The sequence below is a fragment of the Embiotoca jacksoni genome, unplaced genomic scaffold, assembly GCF_022577435.1.
Source record: "Embiotoca jacksoni isolate LCO1_2020_lvr unplaced genomic scaffold, fEmbJac1.0.p SCAF_1, whole genome shotgun sequence".
Taxonomy (NCBI): Eukaryota; Metazoa; Chordata; class Actinopteri; family Embiotocidae; genus Embiotoca; species Embiotoca jacksoni.
In genome coordinates, this window is record NW_027185229.1 from 12,142,254 (window position 1) to 12,157,856 (window position 15,603).

The window sequence follows — 15,603 nt, forward strand, 5'->3', positions numbered from 1 at the left end:
TTGTTCCACCAATGTTGAGCTTTGCAGTAGTTTTTACTTACTCTTTATGTAAACAACATTTAGATAAGCTATTTATTTCTCCACTCCCGTTAGTCTTGTGATTTTTAAGAGATAATAAAAGAGCAGGGGGGGCAGTTGATCAAGAGACATGTCAGCTCTTGAGGTTGCTGACGTTTGCGCGGTTATTTCCTTTGCTGGGTTCACTTCCTCAATATTTAAGTGAATTAGAAGCCATGTGCCTCTCTCTTCCTTTCACTCTGACTCAGTCACATCAGGCGAAATCGTCCGATCCAGACAAACTGCTGCTCCAGGTAAGAGTGTGTGTGTGTGTTCGTTGTTTATGATAACAGTATTTTGTAGAGATTTGAGGCTTGACGCTAAATGTGCATAAAGATGATCCAGATATTTACCACATAGATGTCAAATGTTGTGAGAATGAAGTGTAATATCTGAAAATATTCCAAACAAAGGTCCCTGGAGAGAAAAACTCGTACGTGTCCGGTTCATTCGGTTTTGTTTGTACAACTAAAATATTGCAAATTGAGTCACATTTTGTCGTTTAATGATGTGCCTAGACCTTTGTTAAGATCCGAACAATCTAGAAAAGTATTACGTGTCAGCTGAGATTTAAAGCCATATGTATTCTCTCATACTGAGATATTAGAATTGTAGCTCAAAACACCATACTTATGAAGTTTAAAAGTAGTACTTTTTCAATTTGTAACGCCTGTAACACTTCTCCACTGACTTAAATATTTGCAACAGAAAAAAAATTGTGGACTAGGTCTTGTTTCTCAGTCTAATTTAATAAACATCCAGCTTGCCTGCTGACTTATCAGAGGTCATGTGGTTTCAAAAGAAGCAATGACAGTCAGCCCTTTCACGAGCCTCGACGAAACCAGGCCTGTCCAACCAACCTAAGGTAGTGAAAAGTGATTTAATCAACCACTGTACTTGCATAGAATTTTAAGGCACTTCCGCATTCTACTTCCAATCCACTTTTGTCACTTTGTAATAAAAACATCACACCTCTAAAAGAGGAAGTCTCGATTAATTGCTTGGGAAATATCAAAAATGCCAAAGACACAAAAGCAGAACGTTTGCTCTGTTCCCTGTTGCTTAACTGCCTGAATATTGTGAACAGGTTCAGTTTTAACAATGATTATATTCTGCAAACCTTGTTTGCGTAAAGGTTTGCTCATCCAGTCCGAACGGCAAACCAATCAACAACCAGTGGGGGATGGCCCCAATGTGTGAGGACATTTCAGTAGTTCCAACAATGTCGAGTTTCAGCACACAACTAACGGTATATTGGTCAATACTGATTGTTTAAGGGTTGCACCAACAGTTTCAGAATGAACCCGAAATCTACCCCCATTAAGATGCAACGACTGGAAACAACCCTTGATAGAGTGTACCCTCACCCATATATTCACACAGTGAATTTAAGTCTGGTAATAACAGACTTGGTTTACAGCTCCATGTTCAACGAATTGTAACACTTTGCTGATTATCGTGTTCTTTATCTCGTAGGAGTCGAGATGTTCCTGTGCTGTTGGCTGGCTCTGGTGGCTCTCATCCCGATAACTTTAAGCACCGATCCTGGGGTTAAGGTCAGGCTGACAGAAAAGGGCCTTGAATATGGTAAAGCATGTCGCAAAGTAATCCACTTTTAGTCAAAAAGCACTGATCCCTTCAGAATTTCATCGTTACATTTTCTTGACTTTTGCCAGGCAGACAACTGGGCATTGCTTCCATTCAGAAGAAACTCAAATCCGTCAAGATCCCAGATATTTCAGGGAAACAGAGGGTGTCTCCCATTGGCAAGGTCCAGTATAGTTTGTCAAAGTAAGGCACCACTTTATTCCACACGCCTCAAATATCTGTTGGAAACTGTTATGATTACTGCTTTTACAAAAAAATGTTGTTTCTTCTAGCTTGCAGATAGTAAACGTGGGATTACCACAGTCTGTGGTGGCTCTGGTGCCGGGAACTGGAGTCAGACTGTCTATCAGTAATGCCTTCATCAGTCTGCATGGAAACTGGAGGGTGAAGTACCTCCGTAGAATGTAAGGGAGAAAAAAGCTCTTCCACAGTGCATTTACTTTTTTTTTTTTTTTTTTTTTTTTAAATGCAATCCATTTAGTTAAAGAAAAAAAAATGCAATCTCTGTCTCTCAACAGAAAGAACAAAGGCTCTTTTGATCTGAATGTGAAAGGACTTACTATCACTACAAATACTGCCATCAAAAGTGATGAGACAGGCCGACCAGCAGTCAGTAGTGTCAACTGCGCAGCATCTGTTGGCAGCGCGAGCATCAAGTTCCACGGTGGAGCCAGGTAAGAAAAAGCCCATCATGTTTGAACCCATCTGAAGAGACATAAAGATGTTTTACCAGTTGTACTTGTCACGTCTGAAGTATTGCATATTCCTCTTTTGTGGTTTGTTTCAGCTGGCTGTACAATCTGTTCAAAAAGTTCATTGACAAGGCTTTGCGTAAAGCTATGGAGAAACAGGTGAGGGTGCACCAGCCTCATTGCTGCACTCAAGAGGCCCAGCCTTCGTTTCTGGGGTCACGTTCACAACAGTATTGTATTTTACCACAAGGAATCCTCCCGAATGCAGCTCGGTTTTTAACTGTGGGTTTAAGATTGTCCATAAAGGTGCTCAGAACAACTTTTACTGAGGAACTCTGAGGCGAAGAGAGGAAGTGGGGGACTTACTCAGAGTGCATGTAGTAAAAGCATTAATAAGTTAATAAACAAAAAAAACTAAGAATTCTGCATTTAAAAGTCCTCTGAGTAAAAGTATTATCAGCGAGATGTAGTCATAATAATGAAAATCCCACTGAGTGATACATTGTTTTAAATTATATTATAATTTAAATTAGCAGGAAAGAAATAAAGTCTTGTAATCTGCTCATCATTTGAATACTTTTCCCATGATTCCTGAACCATTGATTCAATTTGAGATTAAAACTCTCACAATACGCATCTCACCTCATTGTGAGAAGAGGCTTCCATAGTTTTCTAATACGCTTGATTCCCTCATCGCCAAAAGCTGTATGTGCAAGCAGTTGCAGCACCTTGGAATCAAGCCCGAGACAAACAAAAGGAGCAAACGAAAACGCAACAGATACACAGAAATACTCTATGGATGAAACAGGACCAAAATCATACGAGGCCTAAAGTAAGCACTGATACTAGAGCTTAACGACACAAAAATATATAAAAGGTATCTGGGTATATCTTCGATAACATGAAAATGATTTTTACACAACACAGAAAAAGAAGCCTGGGGTAAATTAGGTTTTTTTTTTCTAATAGTACACTAGTGGACAATAAACTGCAAAATATTCTGCCTCCTTTACATAAATTTGTCACAAGTGTTTCATAGTGTAACTGAATGGATCACTAAGGAAAATGTGTATTTACTTTTATGGATGTGTAGCCGTCACAGAAATGTGTAATTTGTTGACTTTTACAGTTTTTGTAATACAGTATAGACCAGTACATACAGTTTATATATTAACAATATTGGCCATATAAGTATATCAAAATTGTTTCCCTCTCTTCAGTAATCTTAAATAAAATTAGACCTAAGATAGCGGTATTTGTGGATGAAATATTCATTTAGAGAAGTCTTTATTCTACTGTTGGTTCACTGATAACAATTCTGAAGTGCTGAGAATATGTATTTTTGGGAGCTTTTAAGAATGTCTTTCTCCAGTCAGAAATCACTGAATAATACCAAGTTTCTTCTGGTGACTAAAAATATAGTTTTTCTGTTTTTTATTGATACAGATCTGCCCTCTGGTGTCCAACTCAATATCCGATTTAAACGGTCAGCTGAAAACTCTCAATGGTAAAACATCCTGTTTCTACAATAACCTAGATGTTTTACTGATGTTGAACGTACCAGTGACTTCCTATCTTATCACAGTTGTAGCCAAGGTGGACAAGTACGCAGAGATTGCATATTCGATGGTGTCGTCGCCAACAGTTTCCACCTCTTTTATGGATCTGAACTTGAAGGTGAAGAATTGTGCACTGCTACATATTCGAGAAGGATCTAAAGATACCGTATAGTTATAAATAAACTCTCGTATCACATTTTGTTTATATGTCCGTCCATTTTCAGGGTGAATTTTACAACATCGCGAAGCATGAGGAGCCTCCATTCTCCTCCACAGCCTTCTCCCTGCCGCCCAAGACCAACAACATGATGAACATCGGCATATCTGCCTTTTCCGCTAAATCTGCAGCCTTCGTTTACAACAAGGCCGGAGTCCTCAGCCTGTACGTCACTGACGACTTGGTACGTTGCCGATTCTTGGTGGCTCTCCACTGGTCTAACCTCAGGACACAAACCTTTTCACAGAAAACTAATGTAACACACAATGACTTCATGCTCTGTAAACATTTTTTTTTTTTAAAAACCATCAAATAAAACCTAAAAAAACAAAAAACAAAAGTGCAACTAAGACTACAAACCTAATAAAATGAAAGGTATATATATAGAAGTTTAAACTGCTGAAGTTTCAGTAACCTACATTAAAGTGTATGAAACAGAAAATTAAAGTCAGACTTGTTTCATCTTTTTCCTATTTACAAATGCGCCAATGGGAGCTAATTATAGATATGAGGACATTAGTTTTGGTTGTCTCATGACAACGCTGGAAGCATTTCGGTTACTGCATCTGCGTTACCTCATGGAACATGCATGTCCTTCTAAAGTATCGAGTATTTTTTTTGTATTTATTTTTTTACCCACTCTTGGGTTGCATAGTTCCCACTAGTTGAGAACCACAGCCCAAACACGCCTATTTTTTTATGACTTCACGCTGATCTAAAAAACTTTCCTGCACTGTTACAACAGATCCCACAATCCTCTCCCTTCCGACTCAACACCGGAACTTTTGGAATCTTCATCCCGCAGGTGAAAACATATTTCACAGATTTTATGAGAAGTATAAACGTCTTTGGCAGTTTGTCAGCTGCGTCCGTCTATTTCTTTTTAGATTGCCAAGCAATATCCGGGGCTGATGGTGAAACTGTTGGTGAAGACGGTGAAAAATCCCATCATCACTTTTGAACCCAACAACGCGACAGTTCAGGCCTCTGCCACGGTGACGGCCTACGCTATCCAACCCAACACCACACTTTCCCCTCTTTTTGTCCTCAACTTGGTGAGTTACACAGATGATGTGATAAAAGGTTGTCGTGTTATTTAGAAAAACACTTGAACTTTTCAACCGTTGTCTCAACAGGAGACCAGCGTCAGCGCCCGTTTGTTTGTCAGTGGAATGAGGCTGGCTGGAGCTGTCACCCTCAACGAGTGAGTAACAAAAAAATAAAGCTCCGAAAAATGGGGCCAAGAGGTCGTTATGAAGATGAACCTCACATTTTAATTTTCCCTAATTTGCACAGAATGACTCTGACCGTGGGCACAAGTTATGTAGGAGCGTTTCAGGTGAGAGCTGCATTTTAATCCAAGTTACAGTGTGGAGGCAATCTTCATAAACGACTAACCCTAATCCTAAACCTAACCTACAGGTTAGCTCCCTCAACCGCATCTTCCAAGTGGTCCTTAATGTGGTGGTGATACCCAAACTGAATGGTGAGTGTTTGAATTTTCACTTTGTACAAGTGCTTTTCAACCAAAGGTTGCAGGAGCTTTAATTTCCACGATAACTAACATGCAGAAACTTTCCCAGGGGTACAATTTGCTCAGTGGATATTCAGTTATGTTTTGACAGCAGGGCCAAAGCCCCAGGAAGGGTGTGCTGACGTATCAGTAGAATGACAGTCTCACATTTCCTCTGAAAGTTGCATTCTGACAACAGCGGCTGGACTGGGTCATTATTTGAAAGTTATAAGCACAATATTTTGCTCCCAAGTGTGGTGGCGAAGAACTGAAGTATCAGACGAAAATACTCGAGTTAAGTACAAGGGCTTCAGTACAGTGCCTGAGTAAACGTAGAATTAATTGGAAAATTCTTTATGTACAAAGTTCTAAATGAAGCAAGGTCAGGATCTACTGTATATTGCAGATTCCTTATCGGACCTTTGTCTGCTAATTTACAAACTGTCCTTACCCACACTCAGGCTAAATAGGATATTTAGCTTTAAACTATGTAAACGAAATTATTAGAACTGTTAAGCTTCATTTTTCTCTCCACACAACTGTGTATATGTTAAAGTTAGCGTATTCATTCTTAACTTTAAACACTTCTAGTGTGTAATTTAATATCTAATTTATTTTAAAATTGTTATTGTAAACTCACCGATTGTCTTAAACTTTGTTTTAATCTTGTGTGCTGCAGTTATTATACTTCTTTTTCATGTTTCATGATTCATTTTATGTAAGAATATTTAAAGCTGCACTCAGTGCATGAACTGTGCTGGATGGTATTATACAAGCTCAGTTAACAATATCGCTGAGCTGTTTGCAAAGTTGGATTTTTGTGATTTGTTGATCTAAATTTATGAATTTGACTTCACAGTTCAACTTGCTAAGGGATACCCCCTTCCTACATTTGGAAATATGAAGCTTGTGAACACCCAGCTTCAGGTCCTGAAGGTCAGAGACTTCATATTTTCCATAAAACAACACGGTTTTTTACTCGTTACATTTCTTCTATAATGGGAATTTTTAGATATCATGTGACATTAAGATCTTGGTAGAAAACACATCAAACTTCTAACAGCTGAACTGAAATCAAAATCTTAAAGCTGTGAACTGTTTTCTCTAGGGCTACATGCTGATCGGGACTGATGTGCAGTTCACGGGCTGAACTGTATTCCTGCAAAATCCCGGGGTTCTTTTCTGCACTGTGGGATGCCACTGTGATAGCAAAATTATGGCCAGAGTTCCACCCACAGACAGGAAACTCAAAGAAATACTGAATGAGTATCACTTGTACAAGAATTACAAATACAGATCTTCAGATTTCCTTTAAAATGTTGTGCTTTCTATATGTTGTTTTTCTGTCAAATTAACCGTGTGCAAATTTTCTACATGAATTGTGAAAGAGAGCAACAGCATTAGTCCTCCTCCCACTGACTGGTAGGGAAGAAAAAAAAGAAAAAACTTGTCTTGCTGTAATCGTACCCCTTCGTTGATGTCACAAGTGGACATGGGTTCTACATAATTCTATTAAAAGGTGTGCCATCGTCTTAACTTCTGGAATGAAAAGCTTTATCTTGGGATGAGGTTTTAAAAACACTTTAAAACATGTTTTTGTGTACGTTTTAAATTGATGGAAAAAAAAAAAAAAAGGACAAGCATTTAATATTTAAAGTTGACTCCAGCTTGAGTCCAGGGATTTATGATAAAAATCTGTGAACTGATATTTGTTTTTCAACATAAACGTGTGTGTGTGTGTGTGTGTGTAACTCTAAATAGGTGTAATATAGGGGACCTTTAAAGCCCCTGGAATCTTTGGTGTAATGGTTTTTACTTGTATGGCACAAAGCCCCACCCTCTTTAAACCAGTGAGCTGAGCTGTGACAAAAAAAAAAAAGAAATAGACAAAGGTTCTTAAGACATACACTATAAAGCTAATTAAAATCTCATGAGCTACAACCCTTTAAAAGGTATTTTAATAACTACCAAAAAAAATGAGGGAACGTTCACCTCACAGCCAAATTTGATGTATAGATTGTTACCATAAAAAAATATACTGTAAAATCTTTGATAAATTGTGCTACAATCATGTTCATGCAAAGATACAAGTTCATTATTAAGCGATATTAGACCCCTTTAAGGTGTGGTCAGACAGAACACAGCAAATTCCCTCCTTGTATTTTTTAAGATGGACCTTCCATAAAAAATGACCGGTCAACAGACATTTTAACAAGGCTGGTCCTCGATTGGATCAGTGGGTACGATGCTCTGCCTGTGATTAGATGTTACGTTGTGGGAGGATTAAGGCTAGGGACCAACCATCGACTGCATATAAAAGTGTACGTAGCTTCCAGCTCTAACAAAAGTACCTTAAACTGTAATACCTCCGGATGCCGCACCGGCTACATAGACTCCCATTCAACTTCTCTCATAAAATGCTTAGTCAATATAATTTCTCCAAAAGTTTTCTGTATATAATTCGCTAAATTGAGTCTTCCAGATTAGTTTTCTGGCCGTCCATCTGAAAATAATCCCATCATTAACTGTAAAATAGGCCTCAAAAAGACAAGTTTTGGGGGGGGGGGGGCGTGTCTGTTGGATTGACAGGCCTGTGGTGCAGTCAGGTTACAGCCAGTGGGCGGGAAGGTATTATTGTCAGGTGTCCAATTAGATCGAGTCAGATGTCCCGCTCGCTCACTCCCAACTCACCCAAATATGGTCAATACCAGCTCCAAAATGCTTGGGACAAGCAAATTCCGAACACGAGGCTTCAAAATCAGTGTTCACAATCCAATGGGTGACGTCACTGCTGATTGCCACTTGGGACCAACACTTTCAGCTGCTGCACTAAAATAGCATATGTGACAAGTGACAGCAGCCTCTAGGCTGTAGGATTTATGACAGGGGCAAAGGATTCGGGTGATGTTGTTATAGAAACATTATACAACAAGTAGTTCAGACCGAGAAATCTGATTCGTCAACTAAACATTTGGATTGTGCTGAAATCAGCATAACAGCACACCCTGCTCATCACTGGAAATATCACTCCAACTCCTCAATAGGAATATATACTGGAAATTCTATTTTATATAATTTGATTATATAATCATATAACAAATTAAAATTAATCATATAATATATTGTTGTGTGGACTTGATATAGGCCAATTAAATGTGACCCAGTTGACAAAATTGGGTCTCTTTTGGTCCTTATTTGTCGCTTTCAGTATCTATATCTTACTTACCACATGATTGAGCTAGCTAAGCAGTTTGGTGTTTCTATGCGCTGTATTTATTCAGTTTGAGAAACGATCTCGAGAAAGCAATACAACGGACAATATCTCGTCTCTGTTGCTAGGGTCGTTACTAAGGGCCGGCCTGCTTTCTGCAGCGGTAAACATTGCGTACACTACATTCGCTTCTACTGACGTGACTGATTGTTTTCCAGTTGCTGGACATACCCAATGCATTGACGTGAAAACCCCACAAGAAACAGGCCTGTTTTTGTCTGACAATAATGTGTGCTAAAAGCTGAACTTCATCTAATTCCAATGGGAACAGAGAAGGACAAATTTGAATCTGTGCAATGGGTTTCATGATTAACCTGACTGAAGGCCATAGGCAGAAACACATTGGCGTGACTACAAAGTTGTTTTGTATACCTATGGAGTTGCTGGAGGTTTAACTGTTTCAAAATATTTGTTGAGAGAGGCTCAAATGATCCCGTAACTCATCAGGAATTCAGGTTTCTTCTTTATTACCCTTAAGTCTTTTTCCTCCTTTTACTTTTTGTCATTTTCAACTCAAGCTGTGTCTTTACCTTTATTCATAATCCCAGGCAAAGTTTGTTATCGTCAAGTCACGTCTTTGCATCGAGTCTATATGCAATCAGAACTTAGAGAATTTCAGACTCCAGGAACACTGAGATGAAGGAGTTCAAAACCTCACACCGAGTGCTCCAATTTTCACCTCGATATTCTCATTTTAACACAAACAAATGCTTATGTGAACCAGAAAGCTTTGGAAGATGTTACAATAGGGGCTTTAAACCTGTCGTGGAGGACTTGCATATAAATGAACGCTTGCTACATTCAAGCTCTTGCCAAATGAGTTCACCCGATGCTGATTAAACTTATCTCATTAGATAAATGTGGGAATTTACAGCACCCAGAGTTTTTAAATCTTGTGTCTGGTAAGACATGAACTCGCTGGCTAGATGAATGCATTCTGGGTATGGCTTCCACTGACTGAGTCGGCTAACTTCTAGTTTAGCACTGTTCTAATTAAACGGGTATAAAATACTTCAATCAGGCAGCTCCCCTAGATTTCCAAAATATTATCAGACCAATGGGATCAAAGTCTTAAGAGTGAAACGACACACTCCGCAGATGTTCTGACTATAAACAATGTATTCACTGTTTTACAGCGGTAGCAATGGAGTAAGTTGCAGAATAATATTTACATTGTATTTGTTATCCAGAAAATCTATGTTGACTGATGCGTGCAAAATTCTTTATAGACTTACTTGCGGTACATGTCAAGAGTACAACTTCACATTTAAAAGTTGTTCGATTCCCGACGGGCGAGGTTCGGTCCCGACTGTTTTTTTTCCAAGTCAATGCACCGCCCAGCAGTCTTGCGTTCTCTATCTCTGCGTGTGTGTGTTCAGCCATCACTCTGCTGGCCCAGAGTTTCCTGATTGATATTCACTTCACTTCTTCACTGGCTGATGCACTGACCAGTTCACAACCTCACTGGGAGGAAGTCGGTCAATACGAGGCCGAGGCTCTTTTATGATTCTGTAAAGAAACTTTTCGACTTCCATTCTCTGCCGTGCCAACGATGCCCTTAAGTAAAGCCTGAGTGTTTTATGAGCCTTGATTGAGCTTATCGACAATTTAAACAACAAAATAGATTCATACAGGGTGTCACTGTTTTAAACTGATTAAACTGAGATTAACTCACATCTAGCTTCTTTCCAATTACAACCACTGGCACGCAAGAGCACGCGCACCAACTGTATCTGTGTTTCATGCTGAAGGGACGTGATGGCAAGTACAGCAAGTGTTGAAATATTGACTGACCTCGATGGTGAATGGTCATGTTCTAGAGAGAGCAACATGCATTTCAAATATATATTTGTGTATTTTAAAAGATTCACTTCCTTCAGCCTCAATATTCTTTGAAATAATGGACTCCATAGAAGCATAGCAGCTTCATATTTAACCACAACTGAACAGAGACTTGGCGCAGAATTAGTACAGATGCTTATGCAACATAATAATGCTGAACAGATGCAACCAAGGTCACGTGTGATTAAAGGACAATCATTATCACCTAGCACTGGGTAAGAGTATGACTTGCTAATGCTCCACTGGTGTGGATACGCAGTTGCTCTATGAGGATGAAAGCAATAAGTTAAATATGTTATGTTATGTACAGTAAGTAACTTACTTATGTTACTCAAAAGAAGTCAGCTTTGACTTGTGTTTTCTCATGGACTCGAATAGCACTCCTCCCCATACAGGCTTTATCAGTCTTTGTACTTTGTACATGACACCCTTCTTCGAGGGGCATACTTTTCAAACCGAGATGAGGCAAAACGTGACTCTGTCACAGTATCCTCTAGTGTTCTCACGGGTGTATTACACACTTTGGCCCTGATACTGAGCTGAGGGATGACAGGGTTGGTCTGTTGATCAGTCGAAGCCTCGTGTCTGGCATTTCGGCCGTTGTCATCTTGTTTTTTTTGGAGCTGGAAGTTACCGTATTTGGACGAGCTACGGAGGAGCGAGGGGTGGAACTGACTCAGAACTAAGAACTTTATGTCAGCCCACCTATACTGGCAACGTCAATCAAAGTTAGGCACTCCCTCAGACATACCTCTGGAGGTTGAATGTTTAATTAATTTGCTAAATTATATTCATAAGGAGCATTAGAACACTGAGCAGAATAAGTTAATTTAGATAATGAAACTATAATAACTTTTCGGAAAGCAAATTATTTACTTAGTATAAGAGAAGTCAATGTTTTTAAAATAGGAGTCTGTTTATTTTTCTTTTCTTTACTTTTTTTTAGCTTGCCTCTAGAGGCCACCAGCGGTATTGCACTTTAAGGCATTTCCCAACCGGAAAGACCCCCATTAGCTCACAAAGTTTTCACATTGATGTGCAAAGTATCTATACCATCTAGCTGCATCAGATTTGACCTATTTCTTTCCAAAATTACCAGTTCTGATGCAGATCCAGTTTTAATAAATCAAACCAAGAGCCTCACAGTATATTTACAAGGATGGGGAACACGGCAACAAAAAAGTCCCATACAAAGAAGAGGGCTGTAAAAAGTACATTGTACAAACATTGGTGTAAAAATACTGCTTAGAAGTGAACAATTATGAGCTAAAATAAATGAATGATTTCATGGTCCCTACACTATGATGATTCTTGTCATCTTCTAGCTCCATCATGAGGTTAAAATGTATCACTTTGAGTGAAATTTCTCAACGATTATCAAAGTTGAAATCACCAAGTTGAAATGTGTCCAATAGGACTTCTTTGATTTCTGACCAAACTTTATGCCACCCGCTCAGCTCTAGTTTGGGTTTTTAAATTACAATAATGGACATGATTTGTTGCACATCATACCCGCCAAATAGCATGTTAATATTGTCATAATGTGCATGTTAGTCGCTTTGCGTCGGCATTAAACTTTAGATCTAGTCTCACAAAAGCAACCATGGCTGCGTCATTAGGTGTCTGGTTCAACTAGGGTTGGAAAGAGAGGAACAAGTTCCAGCATCAGTAAAGTCTGAGAGGAAATCTTTTGCACAAAGAGGAAATTAACATTTGAAACATGAAATATGAATCCCAGTTGTCTCAGTCAGAAGACTTTCCGTTCTGAGGAAGCCAGACCCCTTTATGTTGAAACTGTCTCTTTGGTATCTGCTGGTGTGAAAACCTTTGTGGTTGGTCATCGTGAGCACGATGTGCGCGTTTTACTGTTGCACTGATGCCTAATTTCCAAATACAGCTCAAATTACTTCAAAGAACCAATTGGAGTCCTTGGCATGAGAGGTGTCTGAAGGAGATACGGAATTGGAAACTGTCCAGCCATTTAGGAATTAGATCACTTGCATCCATCCATTATCTATACCCGCTTTAACCACTGCGCTGCCCTGGATCACTCACGTGACTCATTGAAAGGAGGAAATGACGCAATTGCTCAACAGGGTCCAGTAAAAGCTGTGATTTTCTAAGATTCCAAGCAAATTTGTGTCCTTCGTGTGCGTGTGTGTGTGTGTGTGTGTGTGTGTGTGTGTGTGTGTGTGTGTGTGTGTGTGTGTGTGTGTGTGTTTTGTTTTGACATAAATGAGAGGATGTCCTTGAGGCTCTTTCATCCTCAAGGAAAGAATAGTATTTTGTGGCCACAGTGTGACCACAGGGTGCTCGTGCCATCTGTGTCATCCCATTACTTGACTGCCAGAGCATTTCCAATGTCTAATGCCCTAGACTTATTTTTAAGATACACAAGTTCATAGAAATTATAAAAAGAGAGCGAGAGATAGTTTTTAGGGGTGTGACACAACGTATGAATGCAACATATGTTTAGTTTGTGCAAGCAGCTTTTTAAAAATATGCCAAATGATCTGTTGTCCATATTTCCCCCTTAAGCATTCGTAACTGATTTATTTGAATGAATTGATTTTTGGAGCGTAATTCTTAGTCTGCTGTTGGTTTACGTCAATACTGTAACTGGGGAAGGAAGAAGACAGATTAGTAAATAGATTTGCATCCAATTTCTGCTCAGCCCTATAAGATATATAGACCTATACAGTATATATATGAGTATGACAAATTAATCACTTGCTGGGTCCATAAAACTGCTCTCTTATTCTTTGTGTGCTTAGCTGCTCTAGATTCAACACTTTGATGATATCCCATTTTTAAGTATTGGACCTGCACTTTGAAAACAGCGGTTCAATTTTGTAATAATCTGTGTTTTGCTTTTTCATTTGTACAAAATGATTATAATTATTTCCTTAAAGGTCTATGTGGAGACAGATGTGTGATATAATTGATCATGTAAATAAATACATATATAGCCACTAAGTTATGAAATGATTTAATGATTAAAAATGTAAAACTCATTTACACAATTCTGCCTTTAGCCACAAGGGGGCAGGAGTGCATGATTTCTCCATCAGCCTCACACTCATATGTGGCACTGAAATGAAAAGCCTACACGTTATTAGGAACACATAATGAAAGAAAATAACGATAGCATTAATGATAGCTTTACATTAGGGAGCGTAACTCCATATTCTTAATTTGTTTCCGATGAGCCTCTCTAGAGTTGATAAAAAAAATGTACTGGTTTAACAGTCTATTGTTTAAATTAACACTAAATATTTACCAGGGGAGGTTGAAACGCCATCATTGAATAAGAGTGGTTGTATAAGTTCAGAGTCTGTAATTAAAATTCGTCCAATGGCTACTACAAACATTACAGTGCCTCCAATGTTTTTCAAAGCAGCGGTGTGTAGGATTAGTTAGTCAACCGTGGAGACAAAAAGGACATTGTGTCTCTGTTGCAAAGAATGAACTGAACTCTGTGTGAACCCCTCCTCGAAATATACCTCCACCTCCTTTTCGGCGAGCTGCAGAGCATCTTTGCCCTGACCGATGTGCTCCTGCTGCTCAGACATTAGGCAATGTCCTTATGCTGTCCTTAGTGCTGTGACTTCTGAAATATCTGATATATCTGACCTACAAATGTAAATTCATGTCACCAATCCATAATGCTTATCTATATTCTGTTCTTCGAGAGCTTGTGTTCAGCATGTTTGACACACAACTGTTGAAATGTACAGTTTTAGTATTGTTTTTTTTAATATGCTGTTGTATTTCTAACTTTTGTGTTGGTAAACATTACATGTGCATGAATTCAAATTTGTATTGCCTTTGTCACACCTTTAAAAGGTACAGTTCAACATTTTTTGGGGAAATATTCTTCACTAGTTAGATGAGACGATGTTTGAAATCGCTCCCTGTTTACTACGTAGTGCACAACATTAATGTAACGACAGTAACATATACTAATACATACAGTAGCGATAGAAATTCCACAGTGGAACCAAATAAAATGGGATTAATAGTTTCTTTGTTTGTCACCATATTATCTTATTGCTTCCTGTATGCTGCTGTAGTGAAAAAATTCCCCCTCGGGGATTAATAAAGTAACTACCTAACCCAACCTAACCAGAATTATGGGAAAACTATCAGCCCGATTTTTATCAACTGGGTAGAAGAGTGTAGCAATGGCCAGAGAACAACCCAGTAAATTTAGATAGGGCATTTGGTGCACCATGCCATACATTTTAAAATCCAATAGGCCATTCTAGATATAGGATGACACTGTATACCAATGCACATCCACATACATATCATGGAAGATTTTGGTCTGCGATGTCCCAGTGCCCTTCTAGTTTTATGGACGTCACATTTTACAGATGTGAAAATTACTGTTACACGACTTGTTAGCTGACAGGTAATGACACAAAATGTCCATTAGAGAGCGTCATGATTTTCAGTTTACTGCTCACTACTGAGTACTGATTAATACTGACGGGAGATCTGAACTAGTGAACGAGAGAGGGATTTTGGACACAGCCCTGGAGTCAGCAGGTGAACACAATCCTGGACTTGTCCAAAGTTTACAAAACATGCCTACTCACAATTTTAAAGAGTTTCTAATTTTAAAATACAAACATTTAAAAACATGTAAAGTGTAACTGTGATAGATAGATATTTTCCACCTTTTGTATAACGGTTATGATTATCTGTCTTGATGAATGTTCCAAAACTATGCTTCATTAAGAATGAACAGGCTATTATTTCTACCCATTACAGTCAGTTGGTGGGTCTATTTATGGTGGTTATTTGGTTTTCAAACTACTTACTAAGGAAGGAGGCATTCT

At 38.8% G+C, this 15,603-nt stretch overlaps 1 protein-coding gene across 1 annotated transcript; it reads left to right on the forward strand.

Moving 5' to 3' along the window:
- Positions 1–261: 261 nt before the first annotated feature.
- Positions 262–7,164, forward strand: LOC138208981 (bactericidal permeability-increasing protein-like). Its single transcript, XM_069167304.1, has 16 exons — positions 262–311; positions 1,534–1,644; positions 1,734–1,848; positions 1,938–2,069; positions 2,184–2,339; positions 2,453–2,516; positions 3,804–3,864; positions 3,943–4,034; positions 4,141–4,317; positions 4,879–4,938; positions 5,021–5,188; positions 5,270–5,337; positions 5,430–5,472; positions 5,556–5,619; positions 6,506–6,582; positions 6,755–7,164. Exons 2-16 carry the CDS (start codon positions 1,542–1,544, stop codon positions 6,794–6,796), a joined length of 1,422 nt encoding a protein of 473 aa, XP_069023405.1. The 5' UTR covers positions 262–311; positions 1,534–1,541; the 3' UTR covers positions 6,797–7,164.
- The last annotated feature ends 8,439 nt before the right edge of the window (positions 7,165–15,603 follow it).